This window comes from Salvia splendens, chromosome 1 (genome assembly GCF_004379255.2).
Source record: "Salvia splendens isolate huo1 chromosome 1, SspV2, whole genome shotgun sequence".
NCBI classification, from domain to species: Eukaryota; Viridiplantae; Streptophyta; class Magnoliopsida; order Lamiales; family Lamiaceae; genus Salvia; species Salvia splendens.
The window spans coordinates 9,089,523-9,106,673 of NC_056032.1; the positions used below are offsets into that span (position 1 = coordinate 9,089,523).

Sequence of the window (17,151 nt, forward strand, 5' to 3'; positions counted from 1 at the left end):
GATTGATTCCAATAAAATAGTGATTAAAAATAGACAACAAAAAAGGAAATCAATTAGACTTGGATACTAATAATTGCCACGTTTAATAGTTAGTTAAGATGAAAAAACAAAGGAGTGGAGATGCGGGGGATCGAACCCCGTGCCTCTCGCATGCAAAGCGAGCGCTCTACCATTTGAGCTACATCCCCATGTTGCTTTCCTTATGAAGATAATCCCAATACTATTAATATTAACACAATTAATGTTTATTGTGTAAAATTCCTCAAACATTCTTGAATTCAAAATGTAATCTTTATCCTTTGATTAACTATTAAATACGGCTAAATAACCATTTGCACTGATTGCTATTCTGAATTGACTATTTACACATTCAAAAAATACATGGATTGCGACGATTACAAAAACTTTACTATGTTTGAAAATAAATTAAGCAAAATCAGTTTTAACCTTCAGCATTGAGTAGAGAAAAATGTTTGAAATTAATGTTCAAAATTTAAATAATTTTTAATTTAGCAATTACGAAATATCAATCCACAAAATATTTCGTGAATATCCAATTAGCTAAAAATGAAGTTTACTTTAATATTTTTTTTATAACAACAAGAATATATGATCATCGCCACCTTGTCAAATTCAAGATGAAAGTTAGAGCATCTCCAGCGGCGGACGTCCGGCTCGGACGTCGGCGACGGGCGACCGGACGTCCGCCATTGTGGCAAAAGGGGTCGGATACGCCCATCAAGGTAGGACGTCGGACGTCCTCGGATATCCGAGGGACGTCCGAGTGGACGGGCGCCATTGTGCGGTGGGGGTAGGACGTCCGGTCGGTCGTCCGGTATTTTTGATTTTTGATTTTTTTTAACTCTATATATACGGCTCGTTGAACTTCATTTCATTCGCAGCACTTGTGTTAACAAGTTTCTCTCTCTACATCTATATTTTCAAGTATATCTAGAATGACTAGTGACAGTGATAGCGAGGATGAAATCGAGGTCGTTGTGGAAGGTGCGATAGATAGGCTGCTACAGCAGAGAGAGCAGCGGCGACAGCAGGCGACGGTACCTCGTCCGATCTATCGTTGAACTACAGTACCCCGTGACCGCATTGCTGCACATATTCGGTTGTATCAGGACTACTTTGCCCCGCAGCCGCGTTTTGGGGATGCCTTATTCCGGAGGCATTTTAGGATGCATCGTCCGCTGTTTATGCATATCGTGGGTGCTTTAGAGAGAAAATACCTGTATTTTAGGATCAGAGAGGATGCAGCGGGCAAACCCGGACTCACGCCCTTACAGAAGTGCACTGTCGCAATCAGACAACTGGCGTACGGAGGCGCGGCTGACATGTTCGACGAGTACCTCCACATTGGCGAGTCGACAGCCATCGAGTGTCTGCATAATTTTTGCGCGGGCGTGAGAGCGATATTCGGGGAGCGGTATCTTCGTAGTCCGAGCCCCGAAGACTGCCAGAGCCTGATAGATATGCATGGGTCGGTGCACGGGTTCCCTGGGATGTTGGGCAGCATAGATTGTATGCATTGGGAGTGGAAGAACTGCCCCGCCGCCTGGAAGGGGATATACACTACCGGCTTCAAAGCCAAGCATCCCACGATGATCCTTGAAGCTGTAGCTGACTACCGGCTGTGGATATGACATGCTTATTTCGGAGTCGCCGGGTCGAACAACGACATCAACGTCCTCCAGTCGTCGCCCCTATTCAACGATCAGTGCAATGGCGTTGGTCCCGCCATCAGTTTCGTCGCCAACGGCAACCAGCACAATATGGGATACTATTTGGCGGATGGGATATACCCCAACTGGCCCGTCTTTGTGAAGTCAATCAAGCATCCGCTCGGAGAAAAGAAGACATACTTTGCGAGCCGTTAGGAAGCAGCGCGCAAGGATATGGAGCGGGCATTTGGTGTGCTCCAGAGTCGATGGGCGGTAGTGAAGGGTCCTGCACGACAGTGGTATATTCCCAATATCGGCGATGTCATGTACGCATGTATCATAATGCACAACATAATTGTCGAAAACGAAGCTGAGGAACTGACTCAGTGGACCAATGAAGATAATACGGGTACAGGTCCAAGTCACGGCTTGGCCACCGCGAATGTGAATATGGTGGTACCTCATGGAGAGGTTCAGCGGTTGCGTACATTTGCCGACATGCGGCAAACAGATGCCCATGTTCTACTTCAGCACGATATTATCGAAGAGGTTTGGGCGCGGAGGGGTTGACGTTGATGTATGTTTTCTTTAAATCATGTATGTTTTTTTAATGAAGTTGTTAAAGTGTTTTTTTTAATGAAGTTGTTAAATTTTCCCGTTCGTATTCGTGTTGAAATTTTTATTTCCGTAAACGTAAATTGCATAATAATTTGTGAATTTGTGATTTATTTTATTGCGGGAAGTCCTAGTGGGAAGGGCGATGGGAAGGGCGAATTGTGCAGGGGAAGTCCTAGTGACGTGGCAGTGGGATGAGAAGTCCTAGTGACGTGGCAAGAGGTATTTTTGGGAAGTCCTAGTGGGACGGGCAACCACTGGAGATGCTCTTAATACAAAGTTCTTCAGGATGGGTAAAATAAATAAAAATAAATTAATAACTTGTAAAGTTTGGCTCTCAACGGCTAGTGAATTTAGTGCCGATCAGAACCGTACGATGAATAAAGATCCAACGGATTAAATTCGAAGCTGAAGAATATGACCGTTGTTGCGAAAGCAGTATTTTACATCGCCCGCTCTCGTAGAATACCTCTCTTTTCCATTGACGCTCTTCCATCACCGACCACGCTCTCAGACAGAGAGATTTCTGGAGAGATAAGGCCGAGTGTAGTTTTGTGCATTGTGGCGACGGATAACGCTGAAGAAGGAGGAGAGACGCGCAGCGGCCGTCTCGGAGTGCTTCTGTCATCGTTTTGGGCCAGTCTTGGAGGGGCTTTCGCCGTCCGTGAAGAAGAAACCGAAAGCGAAGAAGAAGAAGAATTAGATTTGGAGATGGCTTCAAGAATTGTTGCTCCTGAGCAACCCATAGGTATGTAAATTTTTTTCCTTTCCGAGTCATTTTTTCCCACTTATTACTGTTTTCGATTTGTGTATTTTCTTAAAAGTTCTTCTGAAATTAGGTTTTTGATATATTTATTTATCTTTATCTATTTAGTTTTTAATCTGATTGTGAGGGATGATGATATGCTGTTACATATTTACATTCTGTTTCAGTTAAATTCATATATTCCCTTACATAGCCTAAAATGGTTATTTGTTGGTAGATGGGTCTTGGACACTGTGTATGTTGTTGGAAATGTATGAAATTGTGATATGCTGCTTATGCAGAATTTTTTCAAAGAATACATTTTTTCTTTCTTTAATTTGATGAGTAATCATACAAGCATTATTCTTAATTTGGTCATCAGTTGGAGGAGGGAAGCAGAAGAATCCTCAGCCAGAAGCGAGGAATAGGAGGGTCTTGAGAGACATCGGAAACTTGGTTCCGGCGCCTCTAGCCGAAGGCAAGCCACATAACCAGATCACCCGTCCTATAACTAGGAGATTCGGTGCTCAGCTCTTGGCAAATGGCCAAGCCCAAGCCTGCAAGGCAAGACCTGAAAATTATGTCTAATTTTTGTGTGTGGATGTTGCTTTGTTTCCTCTATCTAAACCCACAACTAATCCTCGTTGATCATCAGCAGAAACAGCAGCCAGAAAATGCCAATGTTTTAGTGGGAAAAGATGGTGCTGCAAAAGCTAATAAAGCAGCCATGAATCGGAAGGAGGGTGTTGCTGTTGTTAAGCCAAAGAATGATGCTGTGATAGCCATAGACCCTGACTGCAAAAATGGTGCTAAACTGAGGGAGGCATCTGCGAAGAGATCTGCTAAAAGTCTCACTGCAATCCTTACTGCTCGAAGCAAGGTGAGGCCTAGCTAATTCTACTTGAGAAATTTTGCATCAACATCATATTGTGAACTTGTTCTAACGATATCTTGGTTTGTTCTAGGCTGCTTCTGGACTGACAACAAGGCCAAAACATCTGATAGACATTGATGCAGTTGACGTGAATAACGAATTGGCAGCAGTGGAGTATGTTGAGGACATGTACAATTTCTACAAGGAAACAGAGGTGTGCAATACACACTATTTGGTTTGATCATCAACATGCCCCTCCTTGCTGTTTGTGTAACGAATTTCAATCCTTTATCTTATTCAGGAAGATGGGAGAGTTCATGATTACATCGATTCACAGCCAGAGGTGAACTCTAAAATGAGAGGCATTCTGGTTGACTGGTTGATTGAAGTTCACAGGAAGTTTGAACTGGTGCCTGAGAGCCTCTACCTCACCATCAACATAGTGGACCGGTTTCTTGCAGTGAAGGCTGTCCCGAGAAGGGAGCTTCAGTTGGCTGGCATAAGCGCCATGCTGATTGCTTGCAAGTATGAGGAGATATGGGCTCCGGAGGTGAGCGACTTCATAGCCATATCGGATAATGCTTATGTGAGGGAGCAAGTGCTGATCATGGAGAAGGTCATTCTTGGGAAGCTTGGATGGTACCTGACTGTTCCAACTCCGTACGTGTTTCTTGTTCGATACATCAAAGCTTCCGTCCCTGCTGATAAGGAGGTAAATTCAGATTCATTCATCAAAACAAATTTCCACATATTGTTGCAGTAGAAGAATGTATGTGATTACTGAATATTTGCTTACTTTGTTGTAGACGGAGAACATGACATTCTTCTATGCTGAGCTTGGTTTGATGAGTTACACGACAATCATAGAGCACTGCTCTTCGAAGATTGCAGCCTCTGCTGTATATGCTGCACGTTGTGCGCTTAACAGGAGCCCTTCGTGGACTGAGACGCTGGAGCATCACACTGGCTACTCTGAGGATCAGTTGATGTATGTGTCAATGATTTCTTATACTAATGTGCATCTACTAATTGATTTTTGACGTGGTATATTCAGGGCGTGCACGAAGATGCTGGTGAGTTTCCATTTTGGAGCAGCGGAGAACAAGCTCAAGGCTGTGTATAAAAAATACCTAAATCCAGAAAGAGGAGCTGTGGCTCTCATTCCTCCAGCATCTGCTCTCATTCCAATTCCATTTTGAAGCTGCTGCTGTTGCTGCTATTAGTAAATAGAGGCGTTTACTATATAATTCAATGCTTGAAGTCTATTTTAGAGATCATTTGACTAGCACGATCTCTTTTGTACTGAATCTACTGATGAACTAATTCAATTTAGTGTTTATGTTTAACTCGTGTGTTTTGTACTTCTGTACTGATGAACTACGTATTTTTTTTTATTTTTTTGTATGGAATCAAAATCTTATTTTGAAAATTTTAAAAACAGTTGCAGACTCTGACTCAACTACGTTCTTCCAGATATGTTCTACAGCATATACTAAGTCGTAAGCTTTACCTTTATTTTTATCTTTCAACCATATGATAAATTAATTATTAAGGATTGGAAAAGTAAATGATAATTTAAAAAAAAAAAACTAACCCATCAAAATAAATAGTAGCAGACTTAATTGAATTACTATTTTTTATCCATCCTATTGCTCAAAATAAAAATCCATTTGAATTCATAAGATTTTCATATTTTCCCTCAACTGAAACAGTCCCACTATTAATAATTCTCCTTTACTAAATTAGAAAATAAAAACTGGTTGTCTGGCGAAACTTTACAGTATTAAATTAACAAATTTTATCGTTACCAAAAAAAAATAAACAAAAGTGATCAATAAATAACATATAATATCCATAATTAACCATTAATATTAGGCAAATGAAAAACCATTCTTTTTTTGGAAATACTCCGATACATTCCCAATTTCGTTATTGGTTTATCTTGAACTACTTTCTTTCTTACAATTATTTCTCTGCACAAACCACCGCAGATCGCTGCTCCTCGCCATTACCCCGCTCCGCTCCTCTCCTCGCGACATTCCCCCATACTTTCTTTATCGCGAAAAAAGCTCTTTTTTTGTGTATTTTCGAAGGGTAACACCCTTTTCCCCCAATTAATTGAACCCTAATTCCAATGTTCTTTTTTCTGGGTGCACGATTTAACTGCAATTTTAGGTAGTACCGCTTAATTGTATCCCGAAACCATGATCTGATTGTGTTTTTACTTTGAAGAATCAAGAAGAAACTCGGGTTAAAAGAAATGGCGATAGCGGCGCCGGAGCAGCTAAACACTACAGAAATTCCTGCTTGGGGCTCTCGAAGTGTTGATTGCTTCGAGAAATTGGAGCAGATTGGCGAAGGAACTTATGGGTACATTAATTTCCTTAGATTTCCTTGCTATGGTGAAGCATGGATTTTTTCAATTGAGGCATGAATCTTTCATGTGATTCTCAAGACTGAGCTATCTATGCTCAAATGTTCTTAAATTTGCTATATACAACTATTCAATGGCGTGTCTTTAAACACTAATGTGGATGGGTGTCTTGTTTGGGGTGGACGATAATGGATATTTGTGACCTGTGTCTAAAAAGTTCATACTATTTGGGTACAAAATTATATGATCAGATGACCTAGTTTTAGGAGTTGGGTTGTTTCTCTTACTACCTAAGGTGGGAATTTGTACTTGCAGACAAGTTTACATGGCAAGAGAAATCAAAACAGGGGAAATTGTTGCTTTGAAGAAGATACGGATGGACAATGAAAGAGAAGGGGTATGCTTTTCAGCTTGGTGACTCTGCTGATGGTTTAGATTATTGGTTCTGTTTGAACTGATCCCTATTATTATGTCGGAAGATGACTCTAATTGTCTTTACATCAAGTAGAGGTCCCAGGATATGGTTATTAATTTCCCCACATATGCCTGCAGTTCCCCATAACAGCCATCCGTGAAATTAAAATATTAAAGAAACTTCACCACGAAAATGTCATCAAGCTAAAAGAAATCGTCACCTCTACTGGTAATCTTATGTTTTTCCTTTCCTTTTCCTAGATTATATGTCAATTAATTCTCTATGCCCCACATTGTTGGAGTTTTTATATCTGCCTTTCGTATTATGTATCCAGGTCCTGAGAAGGATGAGCCACCTGCACCAGGTAAAACTTCACAATTTTAACTGTATATGATGTATACTTCTTGTTAAACTTACGTAGACGATGTGAGGAGATACATGAAGTTTGTTCTGCTGCATCTTTCAAGGCTGATAGCTTGCATATTCACTTCTTGATTCTCCAGATGGTAACAAGTACAGAGGTGGGATTTATATGGTCTTTGAGTACATGGACCATGATTTAACTGGCCTTGCTGATCGTCCTGGAATGAGATTCTCAGTGCCGCAGATTAAGGTATTGGAATGGGTGTAATATAGTGGAAGAATATTTAGTTTATTGGCATTTCAGATACTTCTGGTGGACAAAGAAGAGTGACAATCAGATGAATGATTTTCATTTTCTCCCTCTTCTTTAGTGCTATATGAGACAGCTTTTGACAGGGCTGCACTACTGTCATGTAAATCAAGTGCTTCACCGTGATATTAAAGGTCTACATTTAAAATCAGTATTTAACTGAAGTTACTTTCTGTGTTTTATGCTAATTTTGTGTTTTTGTGTTGCAGGTTCAAATCTTCTGATAGACAATGAAGGAAACTTGAAACTTGCAGACTTTGGTCTTGCCCGGTCATTTTCAAGTGATCATAATGCTAACCTTACAAATCGTGTGATTACTTTGTGGTATAGGTAAGATATGGCATCTATATGATTTAATATCATCAGCTAGTTTTTAAATGCATGTCTGTATTTAATTGGCAATCTGCTCAATACTTTAGGCCCCCAGAGTTGCTGCTTGGCACCACAAAGTATGGCCCTGCTGTGGATATGTGGTCAGTGGGTTGCATATTTGCTGAGCTTCTTAATGGGAAACCAGTATTTCCCGGGAAAGAGGAGGTAGTTTATGTTCACTATCATCTAAATACTGATGTCAATTTGAAAGGGGTTTGAAAAGTGGGATTTTGATCTGGATATCGCAAATATGGCGTCTAAGTTAATGTACCTCATTGAGAAAGTTAGGAGCTGTTAGATAAATTGATAGTTTTCTTCAGTTTTTATCTTTTTCTTTTACATCTTTGTTATGTCTTCCTAATGTGGTTTTGTTTTCTTCTGTAGCCGGAACAATTAAATAAAATATTCGACATCTGTGGCACTCCCAGCGAGGAAATCTGGCCTGGAGTCTCAAAGATTCCTTGGTATAACAATTTCAAACCTAGTAGAGTTATTAAAAGACGACTTAGAGAGCACTTCAGACAGTAAGTTATTGGCATTTGGCTCTTTTTATTTGCAACTTGCCACTGTAAATGAACATGTGAATGATGAATCTGTTATTTCTAGCTTTGACAGGCATGCATTGGATTTATTGGACAAGATGTTGACTCTTGATCCATCTCAGGTATACCTGATTGAGTTCTTTTTCCTGTACTTCTTATCTCATACCTCTTTTTCTCCCCTAAGAATAGAATATCTTACTTTTGTCAGTTTTGATACCTGTTCTTACAGTAGCTTTGCATATTCAGTCTGCTCATTTCATATACATTCTACTATAGGATTTTGAAATAGTCTAGCAATGCCGTTTTTACAAAGCAATTGAGGATTTCTCTTTACATTCATATTTTCACAGTTGTTCTTCCCCTTTATTCTTTTTGAATGAAGAGAATATCAGCAAAGGATGCTCTTGATGCTGAGTACTTCTGGACAGATCCATTACCTTGTGATCCGAAAAGGTTTGATCTTCAAAACTTTTCCTTCTGTTGTTTATTTGTAGAGGCTTTAGAGTTTTGATTTGTCTGTTGTCACATTTGTTTGAAATGTGAATCTATCCATCAGTTTGCCCAAGTATGAATCTTCCCACGAGTTCCAAACAAAGAAAAAGCGCCAGCAACAGCGCCAGCAGCATGAAGAAAACTCAAAGCGCCAGAAGCTACAACACAATCAGCAGCATTCGCGACTCCCACCAATTCAGCAGTCTGGGCACGCGCATGCTCAGATGCGAGCAGGTCAAAATCCACCTGCGCATGGTGGACAGCCTCAGGTAGCCGGAGTACCTGGCCATCATTATGGTAAGCCACGACCTTCAGCTGGGCCAGGAAGATACCCACCGGGTGGAAATCCTTCTGGAAACTACAACCATCCCAATCGTGGTCAAGGTAGTGGAGGTTATGGCACGGGTGCCTATCCACCTCAAGGGCGCGCTCCCCCATATGGCTCTAGCGCCATGCCCGGTGCTGCCCCTCGAGGCCCTAATTACCCCCATGGCGCTCCTCCATATGGGACTTCAGCTGCAGGACGTGGCAGCTCGAACATCATGTCTGGGAATCGCAACCAGCAATACAATTGGCAGCAATAATGTATTGCATTTGCATGATGACCTTTGAGTGTGCTTTATGAGGTTGTATGATAGAGGACATGAATTGTATAATTGTGGAGGAATGTATCTCTTCCAGGGTGTATGATTAAAACCTAATTACTACGTAACAAGGTTGTATGATAGATTACATGACTTGTATAATTGTGGAGGAACGTATCTCTCTATTTTGTAAGGTGTTAGGATTTGTGATATCGAAATTGTTCTTTACTTAAAATTTTCTTCTAAAGATGCGTTTCTTTTTATCTGCATTCAAGTTGAGATATCACAAAATGGACAACCTGCCTCTGAAAAATTCAAATTAAGTAAATAAATATAAAATAGAGGACTTCATGACAAAATGAATACATTATAATCTAGTTTGAAAAGGATTAGGCCGGCATGCTACAACAAGAAATATAGCTCCAACAAAGATTACATCATCAGCCAAATAAATAATCCAGAGAAAAGACAATAGTAAAATTCAAGAATGGTCATAAAGAGATTTTTTTTTTCTGAGCTTTACGTGAGTGTTTAGTCAACTAAGGTGTTTGGTACAGATACACTTAGTAGTATTATACTACTAAGCAGTTGAAAGTGTGGAGCACTGAGCACTTAAGTTTTGTCTAAACATTATGAAAATGTACAGAATAACTTGTTGCCTTGGAGTGATCAGCCTATGGGGAAAACCTCAAAGAATTAGTAGTCTTGTTATCCAGTTATGTCACACTCACAAACACAAAAGACGACGAATTGCTGCCCAATCATTACTCTATAAAAGTTCTCAGTCCTATTTTGACATCACACACACACAGGAGTAGCAATGCATAAGCTTATTGCACACCTCTTCTCCTTGCTCCTCTCCTCCACTCTTTGCAATTGCCAATCAGCAGACTCATCTTTTGAGAGCCACAAGACCACACAGTTTCTCTGTTTCCGATTCTTGGCTACAGCGCGAAAGAGATGCATTTGTTGCACCTCAAGATGGACTAATGCAAGCAGACAAGATCACTCAGCTGCCAGGGCAGCCTCATGGTGTGGATTTTGATCACTATGCAGGTTATGTTACAGTTGAGCCCCAGGCAGGAAGAGCGCTGTTTTACTATTTTGTCGAGTCTCCAACAAATTCTTCCACCAAACCTCTGGTCTTGTGGCTTAATGGAGGTAGAGAAAGCTTCATAATTTTCAAGTCATGTTAACTAGGACTAGAAAATGAAGCTAACGCATTGCAACCTAGATATAGCTCATTAGAGCTTCCTTGCATTTGCTTCGATGACAAAATGAAATGTATTGACTCCTATAACTTAATCACTAGGCCCTGGATGTTCATCTTTTGGATATGGAGCCATGGAGGAATCGGGACCTTTCAGAGTGAGCAGTGACGGAACAACTCTATTCAGAAACAACTATGCATGGAACAATGGTGAGTGGCTGAGGTTTTTCAAACTCCCAAATTGCATAAAATGTTAATGCAGGCTTAGGAAACTTTTTGAAGCTGTGTTGTTATTTACATAATCAATATTTTGAAGTGATTATGAGTGGAATTTTGTAGTGGCGAATGTGATCTTCTTGGATTCGCCTGCTGGTGTTGGCTTCTCGTATTCAAACACAACTGCTGACTACAACAACACTGGTGACACGAGCACTGCCACAGATGCCTACACATTTATAGTGAACTGGCTCGAGAGGTTAGTACAAAACCCAGGATTTCTACATCACTGGGGAGAGCTACGCCGGTCATTATGTGCCTCAGTTAGCAAATACTATATTGCTCAGAAACAACAACAGCAACAGTCTAACTGTTATCAATCTAAAGGGTGTTGCTGTATGTTCATATTGCTCAAGTTTTTATCTTTTAATTTCAATATTTAAGTCAATACTCCTCTCAATTCTTCAATCTTATCAGATAGGGAATGCATTGATAGACGATGCGAGCATGTCAGCAGGGTTCTATGATCATATCTGGACGCATGCCTTGATCTCAGATGAGATACACACAAAAATCTTCAATTCTTGTGACTTTGCAAATTATTTAGCTTCTGATCAGTGCTATGATTACGTGGAGAAGTCCTTTAAAGAGCTTGGGAACATTGACATCAACCACATCTATGCACCAATCTGTTTGCAACATGTGCTTAAGAAGGGCTCAAGTGATTCTGTAGTAAACCCCTAGTACCAATTTATAAATGGCCCGAGTTTGTTTCCTGCTGCATATCTAAGGGAATACCCCTTTTCTATCTTTCAACAGGGCGAACAGGTTAACTACTTCGATCCCTGCTCGGATGTGTATGTTAAGTATTACTTGAATACTCCTCAAGTCCAAGATGCTCTCCATGTGAAGCCCACAGCTTGGGACTTCTGCAGGTGACTAAATTTTTTCTTGCTAAAAGGCAAAAGCAGATTATGCGGATACCGTTGATGTTGTTGTATGAAGCTTACTTGTTAGATTTGTGCAGAACCTTTGATAACTGGACAGATTGGGAAAGTAGTGTTTTGCCAACAATTGAGAATCTCATGGCAAGTGGGCTGAGGGTGTGGCTGTACAGGAAAGCATATATACTTAAACTGTGCGAGTGTGAGTGACAGACATAGATGGATTATTCTAACTAGAACAGGCTGCATTGCAGTGGAGACATAGATGCGAATGTACCAGTTACAACCACAAGGTATGCAATTAACAGGCTAAAGCTTCCAATCGAGACTGCTTGGCGCCCGTGGTACTTTGAGAATGAGGTAAGAACCATACAGTTTTCTTTTGCATTCTCAAATAACCGAGGTGGTGTTAAAAAAATGCATATAAGTAGTTCTTGGTTGTTTTGAGCAACTGTGGGATTTGGAATTGGGAGAGTTGAGTTAATCAGTTTCCAACTTTCCCATTCATTCACCTAAAAGAGCAAACAATCTGCATGATTTCATATTTATTCATCTAATCTAAGGTTGCATTACTGAAGTACTATATCTAAGAATTTGTGAAACTGTGACAGGTTGGAGGGTATGTTGTGGGATACAAAGGGCTGACATTAGCAACGGTGAGAGGAGCTGGTCATCAAGTTCCCAGCTACCAGCCTCTCCTCATGTTTACCTCCTTTCTTCAAGGAATTCTACCTCCATCTTCCTAATAATAGTGTATTGCAAACTCAAATGTAACACTACCACCATTTAACAAATTCAAACCTTTTGTCACCATTCAATTAGAAATACCAGATAACAGATAACAACAATCTCATGTCACATTATCAGTAGATATATAACGCAGAATATCCTAAACAAAACTCAAGTACAAGAAATGCAAAGGATAATCATTAGTTCTCCTCTTCCTTCGCCTATTATCCCTGTCACTTTCACTCTCGCTTGACTCGGAACTTGATGATCCCGATCCACCAAATCAGAACCAGAAGTATCAGATTCAGAATCATTAGTTTCTCCTCTTCTTTCGCCTATTATCCCTGTCGCTTTCGCTCTCGCTTGACTCCGAACTTGATGATCCCGATCCATCCGAATCAGAACCAGATCCAGAACTATCAGATTCAGAATCAGACTCCGGTACAGCCTTTTGTTGTTGCATGATGAGCCGAGGCATGTTCTTGAGATATTCTCGCAGGTTTTCTGTGATCCCGCCAAGCCCAATGGAAGTGAAGAAGTTAATAGCAAACCTAGTGTTTTTCGGATTGTCTTTGGGAAAAATGGACTCAAATGAGTCTTGCATGCCCGGGTCGGTTAGACGTTCATTTAGCAAGCGAATTCCCAAGTGTTCTGACAATTCCTGCAACAGAAAACCCATAGAATTTGAGGTTTGACATTTAGAGAAGAGGGGGCTAGACAACGTAAGCAAAAATCATGCAGATGGTTAACGAAATGAAAAGGGCACAAGTGCATGGACGGTTTATGTACTCTTAAAACATAGTATTTGTTTGATGTTTCAGTAAAATTTCTTTCTTGATATATTATGTTAGGAGTACACATGAACTAGACACACAGTATATCAATAATATGCACCAGTAACTTAGTAAAACCCTGTCTAAACTGCTGCAATTACAGCACTGGAAAATATTATTAAAATGAGAGCATAAAATGATTAACACGAGGTAAGGCTTTCAAGATGTTAAAGGACGAATTGAGAATACTAAGAGACCTAGGTAATTTTAGTACCTGGAAAAGAATCTTAATGAAGATTCGAGATGAAGAAGTAGTATCCTCTTCTGTCAACCGTATATATGCCAAAACGTGCCAGGGCAATGCATCCGTGCCAAGTAAATGTGCAAAGAACTTTGCAACATTGCGCAGCTTATTGGTCTCCAGCCGGTGAATCATCGAGTACTGTTGGACAAAGCACTTCTCAAAATTCTCCTGATGGATTCGGTTTATCATACAAAACCTCTGGCCAAGAAGTCCATAGTAGCGAAGGTACGTCCTCTCCTGGCTGCAACACTCCAAAAGCATGATGCACAGTTCCATCTGGACAGGCAAAACCAATCACAGGAAACACATTAAACAACAAGCTCATGGTGTAAATTAATAGCTCATCATACCAATCCGCAAGAACCAATAAATGGCAAAGTCTTGTTCAAACTGTTTTCAACCAGAGAGAAAAAATATCACACACGAGATTGTGATACTCACCTCCTGACCAGGCTCTAGTTTGATCTTTAATAATTTATGCCCTGCTTCTTCAAAATCAACGCTGGACATAATTGTCAAGTAGATAGTTCTCCGAAGATTAACCAAGTTTGTCTCAGTCTCATCCTTAATTTTCATTTGTTCTTCGTCCTCTTCATCGTCATCATCTTCATCTTCATCATTGTCACCAGAATCTGAATCTGAGGCTAAATCTGAATCTGCTTCTTCATCAGAGTCTTCACCTAGTATTTGCTTCTTTAGGTCTTCATACTTCTTCTCGTTCTCCACAAACTGGGGATCCGGCCGAAAAATATCTGCAATGGAAATATATTAGCCACACTGAATTTTAGAAGAAGACAGAAGTCAAGTCAGTCCCAACCACGCTATACCTAAAGTGTTTTCAGCATTTATCTCATCCAAAAGAGAAACTTCATGAGTTAATTGGTCTTCCTGCTCCACTAGGTCCAGTTCTGGACGGACAGCAGGGTACCCCTACATCAGGTGGCATTAATAGGTTAAGATTTAACACATAAAAAGAATCATGTTAAGAAGAAAAAAATATTTAATAAACTAAGTTTTCCTATTCTGCTAAAAATGAAGCTGACCTGAAACTTTGCTTTTCGTAATGCAAAGAGGCCTTCTATTAAGAACTGTACACGCTTATCTATTTCCCCTTCATGGAGAATTCCACGGAATCGCTCAAAGATACCTGCGAAATTGAAAAGCCACAGTATTTCAGAAAGTGACAATGGAGCTGTCACAAGAGAGAGGAGGGGAGATTCTGCGAATCACCAAATGAAATGTGAAATCTATGTTTGCTTAAACAAATCAACATCCACACAGGTGCACACACAAGAAGATAAGTCATGCAAGTCATATCTACTTTTCCTAAAACAGATCTTCTGCACCGCCCATATTCACTCGCAAACAAGAGAGTATAGCAGTGTGAAAATTTCAGTAAATACATAATTCAACACCACAACAACAGCTTTCCGGTAAGGAGATGGTCAGATTTATAGATGGAAAGTAAACATAAAAGGAAATTAATCCTAAACCCTAAACCTAAAACAGATCTTCTGCACTGCCCAGGTTCACTCATAAACAAGAAAGTATATCTATTAGCAGCGTGTAAATTTCAGTTAATTCAAAATTTGACACCACAACAGCCCAGGAGATTATCAGAGTTATAGCAACTTATAGATGGAAAAATAACATAAAAAGAATGAATCATCTCAGAACAAGTTAGGAATAATGCAGGTCAAAAGAGCAGTGTCATAGATCCAATTAATCCAATTTCAGAGCGAATATTTTTATGAAAATTTCCCCCTAGCTTCTACTGTCAAAAACTGAAATACTCATTGAAAGAACAAAGAATAACCTAACTTGTGACGTCAGATCCATCAGAAGCTCTAATACTAGAAATCAAAGTTTCTCCTAAATAACAACAATAGTGAACAGAGTGCCATACTCACCATGCAATCCTCTGGGGGAAAGATCCTGCAGCAAGGATCCACATTCCGTAACAAAGCCGACAGCTACTTCAACACTATCATCGGTGGGCTTCTCCAGAAGCAATGTCAGCAGCTCAAGAGCAATAAGCTCATGAACTATCTGCTGGTTCACCAGGTGAGCTATAAATTTGACAGCTGCAAGTAGTTGTGGCTGCCACAAGATTTTCACCAATAATACACAATTAAGTATAGGTTACAAATATCAAGGAGCTTATAAGTAGTAACAAAAGAATTTAAGATACAAACCTTGTCATTGCGTTTATATGCCCTCTGTAGCTGTAGTATGATCCTCCGCAACAAAAGATCCCCAACTTCAGGGAACTTTGTATTGACCACAGAAACCAAAGCTGCAAATACATCAGTGAATCCTGGAGAGGCCATTTGAGACTTCATACAGGATCGACAAAACAGACCCCGTCCTCGTATCAGATTTTCAGCAAACAGCTCCGGGATGATGTTCTTGATGTTCGTGGCATTCACTTTGTTCACCAATCCATTGATGCTCTTCCTCAGGGCGTCCCAGGTCATTCTTTGATATTCGAGGCTGCTTTTATCCTCAATTTCCTTCAGCATTCTAGCCAACTTAAATGGAGGAATGTACACTCCACCACTCCTTCCCATATTTGCCACCGGGTCAACAGCAACATTCCCATCCCCCTTTGTTTTCAAATCCACAGTTTCGCTCCTCTCATTCTTAGAGCTCTTATACCTATCAGCATTCTCGTCATGTCTCCTATCTCTATCCCTTCTATCACCATTCTCGACATGTCCCCTCTCTCGCTCTCTATCCCTTCTATCATCTCTGTCTCGCCCTCTATTTCTTCTACCATCTCTTTCTCTCTCACGATCCCTTCTATCATCTCTTTCTCGCTCACGATCCCTTCTATCATCTCTTTCCCTCTCTCTATCGATTGGCCGCTCTTTCCGGCCATCTCTTTCTCTATCCTCTTTCCTGCCATCCTCCCGGGCCCTGTATTCTCCTTCTTCTTCCTCCTCATCGCCTGATTCCCGTCCCCTTATCTTATCACTCTCCGAATCTCGACCGCGCTTCCTGGCATTCCTTTTATCATCTCCAGCATCATCACGTTGAGGTTTTTCACCTTTCCAGCTCTTACGCTCAATCCCGTCAGACCTCCTATCATCAGAGTCACGACGCGATTTTCTCTCAGATGCCAAATCATCTCTCCTACTCTTCCTACGCTCAGGATCCGAATCCTTATCATCTTCCCTACTTGTGCCCTCCAAATCTAGATTGGTTTTCCTCCTTTCTCTCTCCTCCTCATCCTCGCTACTGCTAGAATCATTGCGACGCCTCCGAGCCATTGAATGTACCCCCGAGATATAGAGGAAGTGAGATTTGAAAGCAAAGACTCCTTCTACATAAACCCTAAATTGCTTTTGCCCCTCACTAATTTAGATTGCTTTTGCCCCTGACTAATTTTCTCTCCGTTATCAGTGTCTATGATTAAGTTGTGAGATTATTTTAATTGGAGGGGGACTATGACTGATTATGAGACTATCCATTTAGGATTAAGTTAAAAGTTCAATCTTATGAACCAAACATGATACATATTTAATTATGAGATTTAATCTTGTCAACCGAACGCCCCGTAAAAGATAAAATATGTACATTCTTTTCCCGTGTTCCTTTTTCTTAGACTCGTCGAGGA

At 40.5% G+C, this 17,151-nt stretch overlaps 3 protein-coding genes, 1 non-coding gene and 1 pseudogene across 6 annotated transcripts; 3 read left to right on the forward strand and 2 right to left on the reverse strand.

Moving 5' to 3' along the window:
• Window positions 1-115: 115 nt before the first annotated feature.
• TRNAA-UGC lies at window positions 116-188 on the reverse strand. The gene has a single exon. It is a non-coding gene; the product is annotated as a tRNA-Ala (tRNA).
• Window positions 189-2,749: 2,561 nt separating this feature from the next.
• On the forward strand, window positions 2,750-5,250 carry LOC121795379 (G2/mitotic-specific cyclin S13-7-like). Of its 2 annotated transcripts, none has more exons than XM_042193903.1 (7): window positions 2,750-3,033; window positions 3,413-3,594; window positions 3,686-3,910; window positions 3,996-4,118; window positions 4,206-4,616; window positions 4,711-4,892; window positions 4,959-5,250. In XM_042193903.1, the coding sequence occupies exons 1-7, from the start codon at window positions 2,997-2,999 to the stop codon at window positions 5,101-5,103; spliced, it is 1,305 nt and encodes a 434-aa protein (XP_042049837.1). In that variant the 5' UTR covers window positions 2,750-2,996; the 3' UTR covers window positions 5,104-5,250. The 2 variants fall into 2 exon arrangements, with proteins under 2 accessions (XP_042049837.1, XP_042049845.1); XM_042193911.1 differs by having other exon boundaries at window positions 2,751-3,033; window positions 3,689-3,910.
• Window positions 5,251-5,796: 546 nt separating this feature from the next.
• On the forward strand, window positions 5,797-9,591 carry LOC121740964 (cyclin-dependent kinase C-2-like). Of its 2 annotated transcripts, XM_042133635.1 has the most exons (13): window positions 5,798-5,998; window positions 6,137-6,274; window positions 6,594-6,675; window positions 6,831-6,921; window positions 7,028-7,057; window positions 7,197-7,306; window positions 7,428-7,500; window positions 7,576-7,696; window positions 7,786-7,903; window positions 8,123-8,262; window positions 8,345-8,402; window positions 8,663-8,733; window positions 8,837-9,591. In XM_042133635.1, the coding sequence occupies exons 2-13, from the start codon at window positions 6,165-6,167 to the stop codon at window positions 9,354-9,356; spliced, it is 1,524 nt and encodes a 507-aa protein (XP_041989569.1). In that variant the 5' UTR covers window positions 5,798-5,998; window positions 6,137-6,164; the 3' UTR covers window positions 9,357-9,591. The 2 variants fall into 2 exon arrangements, with proteins under 2 accessions (XP_041989575.1, XP_041989569.1); XM_042133641.1 differs by having other exon boundaries at window positions 5,797-6,274.
• A 252-nt stretch (window positions 9,592-9,843) lies between these two features.
• Window positions 9,844-12,478, forward strand: LOC121774194 (annotated as a pseudogene).
• Window positions 12,479-12,511: 33 nt separating this feature from the next.
• LOC121740977 (pre-mRNA-splicing factor CWC22 homolog) lies at window positions 12,512-16,894 on the reverse strand. Its single transcript, XM_042133652.1, has 7 exons — window positions 15,728-16,894; window positions 15,443-15,632; window positions 14,576-14,679; window positions 14,360-14,462; window positions 13,974-14,284; window positions 13,503-13,808; window positions 12,512-13,116 (listed from the first exon to the last, which is right to left on the reverse strand). The coding sequence occupies exons 1-7, from the start codon at window positions 16,802-16,804 to the stop codon at window positions 12,769-12,771; spliced, it is 2,439 nt and encodes an 812-aa protein (XP_041989586.1). The 5' UTR covers window positions 16,805-16,894; the 3' UTR covers window positions 12,512-12,768.
• Window positions 16,895-17,151: the final 257 nt, after the last annotated feature.

What these genes read in the sequence shown, in the direction of transcription:
- LOC121795379 (XM_042193903.1), top strand. Translation starts at nt 2,997, where the DNA reads ATGGCTTCAAGAATTGTTGCTCCTGAGCAACCCATAG. An exon ending in TCCTTACTGCTCGAAGCAAG is followed by an intron (nt 3,911 to 3,995) that starts GTGAGGCCTAGC and finishes GGTTTGTTCTAG; the next exon opens with GCTGCTTCTGGACTGACAAC. An exon ending in ATTTCTACAAGGAAACAGAG is followed by an intron (nt 4,119 to 4,205) that starts GTGTGCAATACA and finishes TATCTTATTCAG; the next exon opens with GAAGATGGGAGAGTTCATGA.
- LOC121740977 (XM_042133652.1), bottom strand. Translation starts at nt 16,804, where the DNA reads ATGGCTCGGAGGCGTCGCAATGATTCTAGCAGTAGCGAGGATGAGGAG. An exon ending in CATATAAACGCAATGACAAG is followed by an intron (nt 15,633 to 15,727) that starts GTTTGTATCTTA and finishes ATCTTGTGGCAG; the next exon opens with CCACAACTACTTGCAGCTGT. An exon ending in TTCCCCCAGAGGATTGCATG is followed by an intron (nt 14,680 to 15,442) that starts GTGAGTATGGCA and finishes TCAATTTCGCAG; the next exon opens with GTATCTTTGAGCGATTCCGT.
- LOC121740964 (XM_042133641.1), top strand. Translation starts at nt 6,165, where the DNA reads ATGGCGATAGCGGCGCCGGAGCAGCTAAACACTACAGAAATTCCTGCT. An exon ending in GTGATTACTTTGTGGTATAG is followed by an intron (nt 7,697 to 7,785) that starts GTAAGATATGGC and finishes TCAATACTTTAG; the next exon opens with GCCCCCAGAGTTGCTGCTTG. An exon ending in TTACCTTGTGATCCGAAAAG is followed by an intron (nt 8,734 to 8,836) that starts GTTTGATCTTCA and finishes TCTATCCATCAG; the next exon opens with TTTGCCCAAGTATGAATCTT.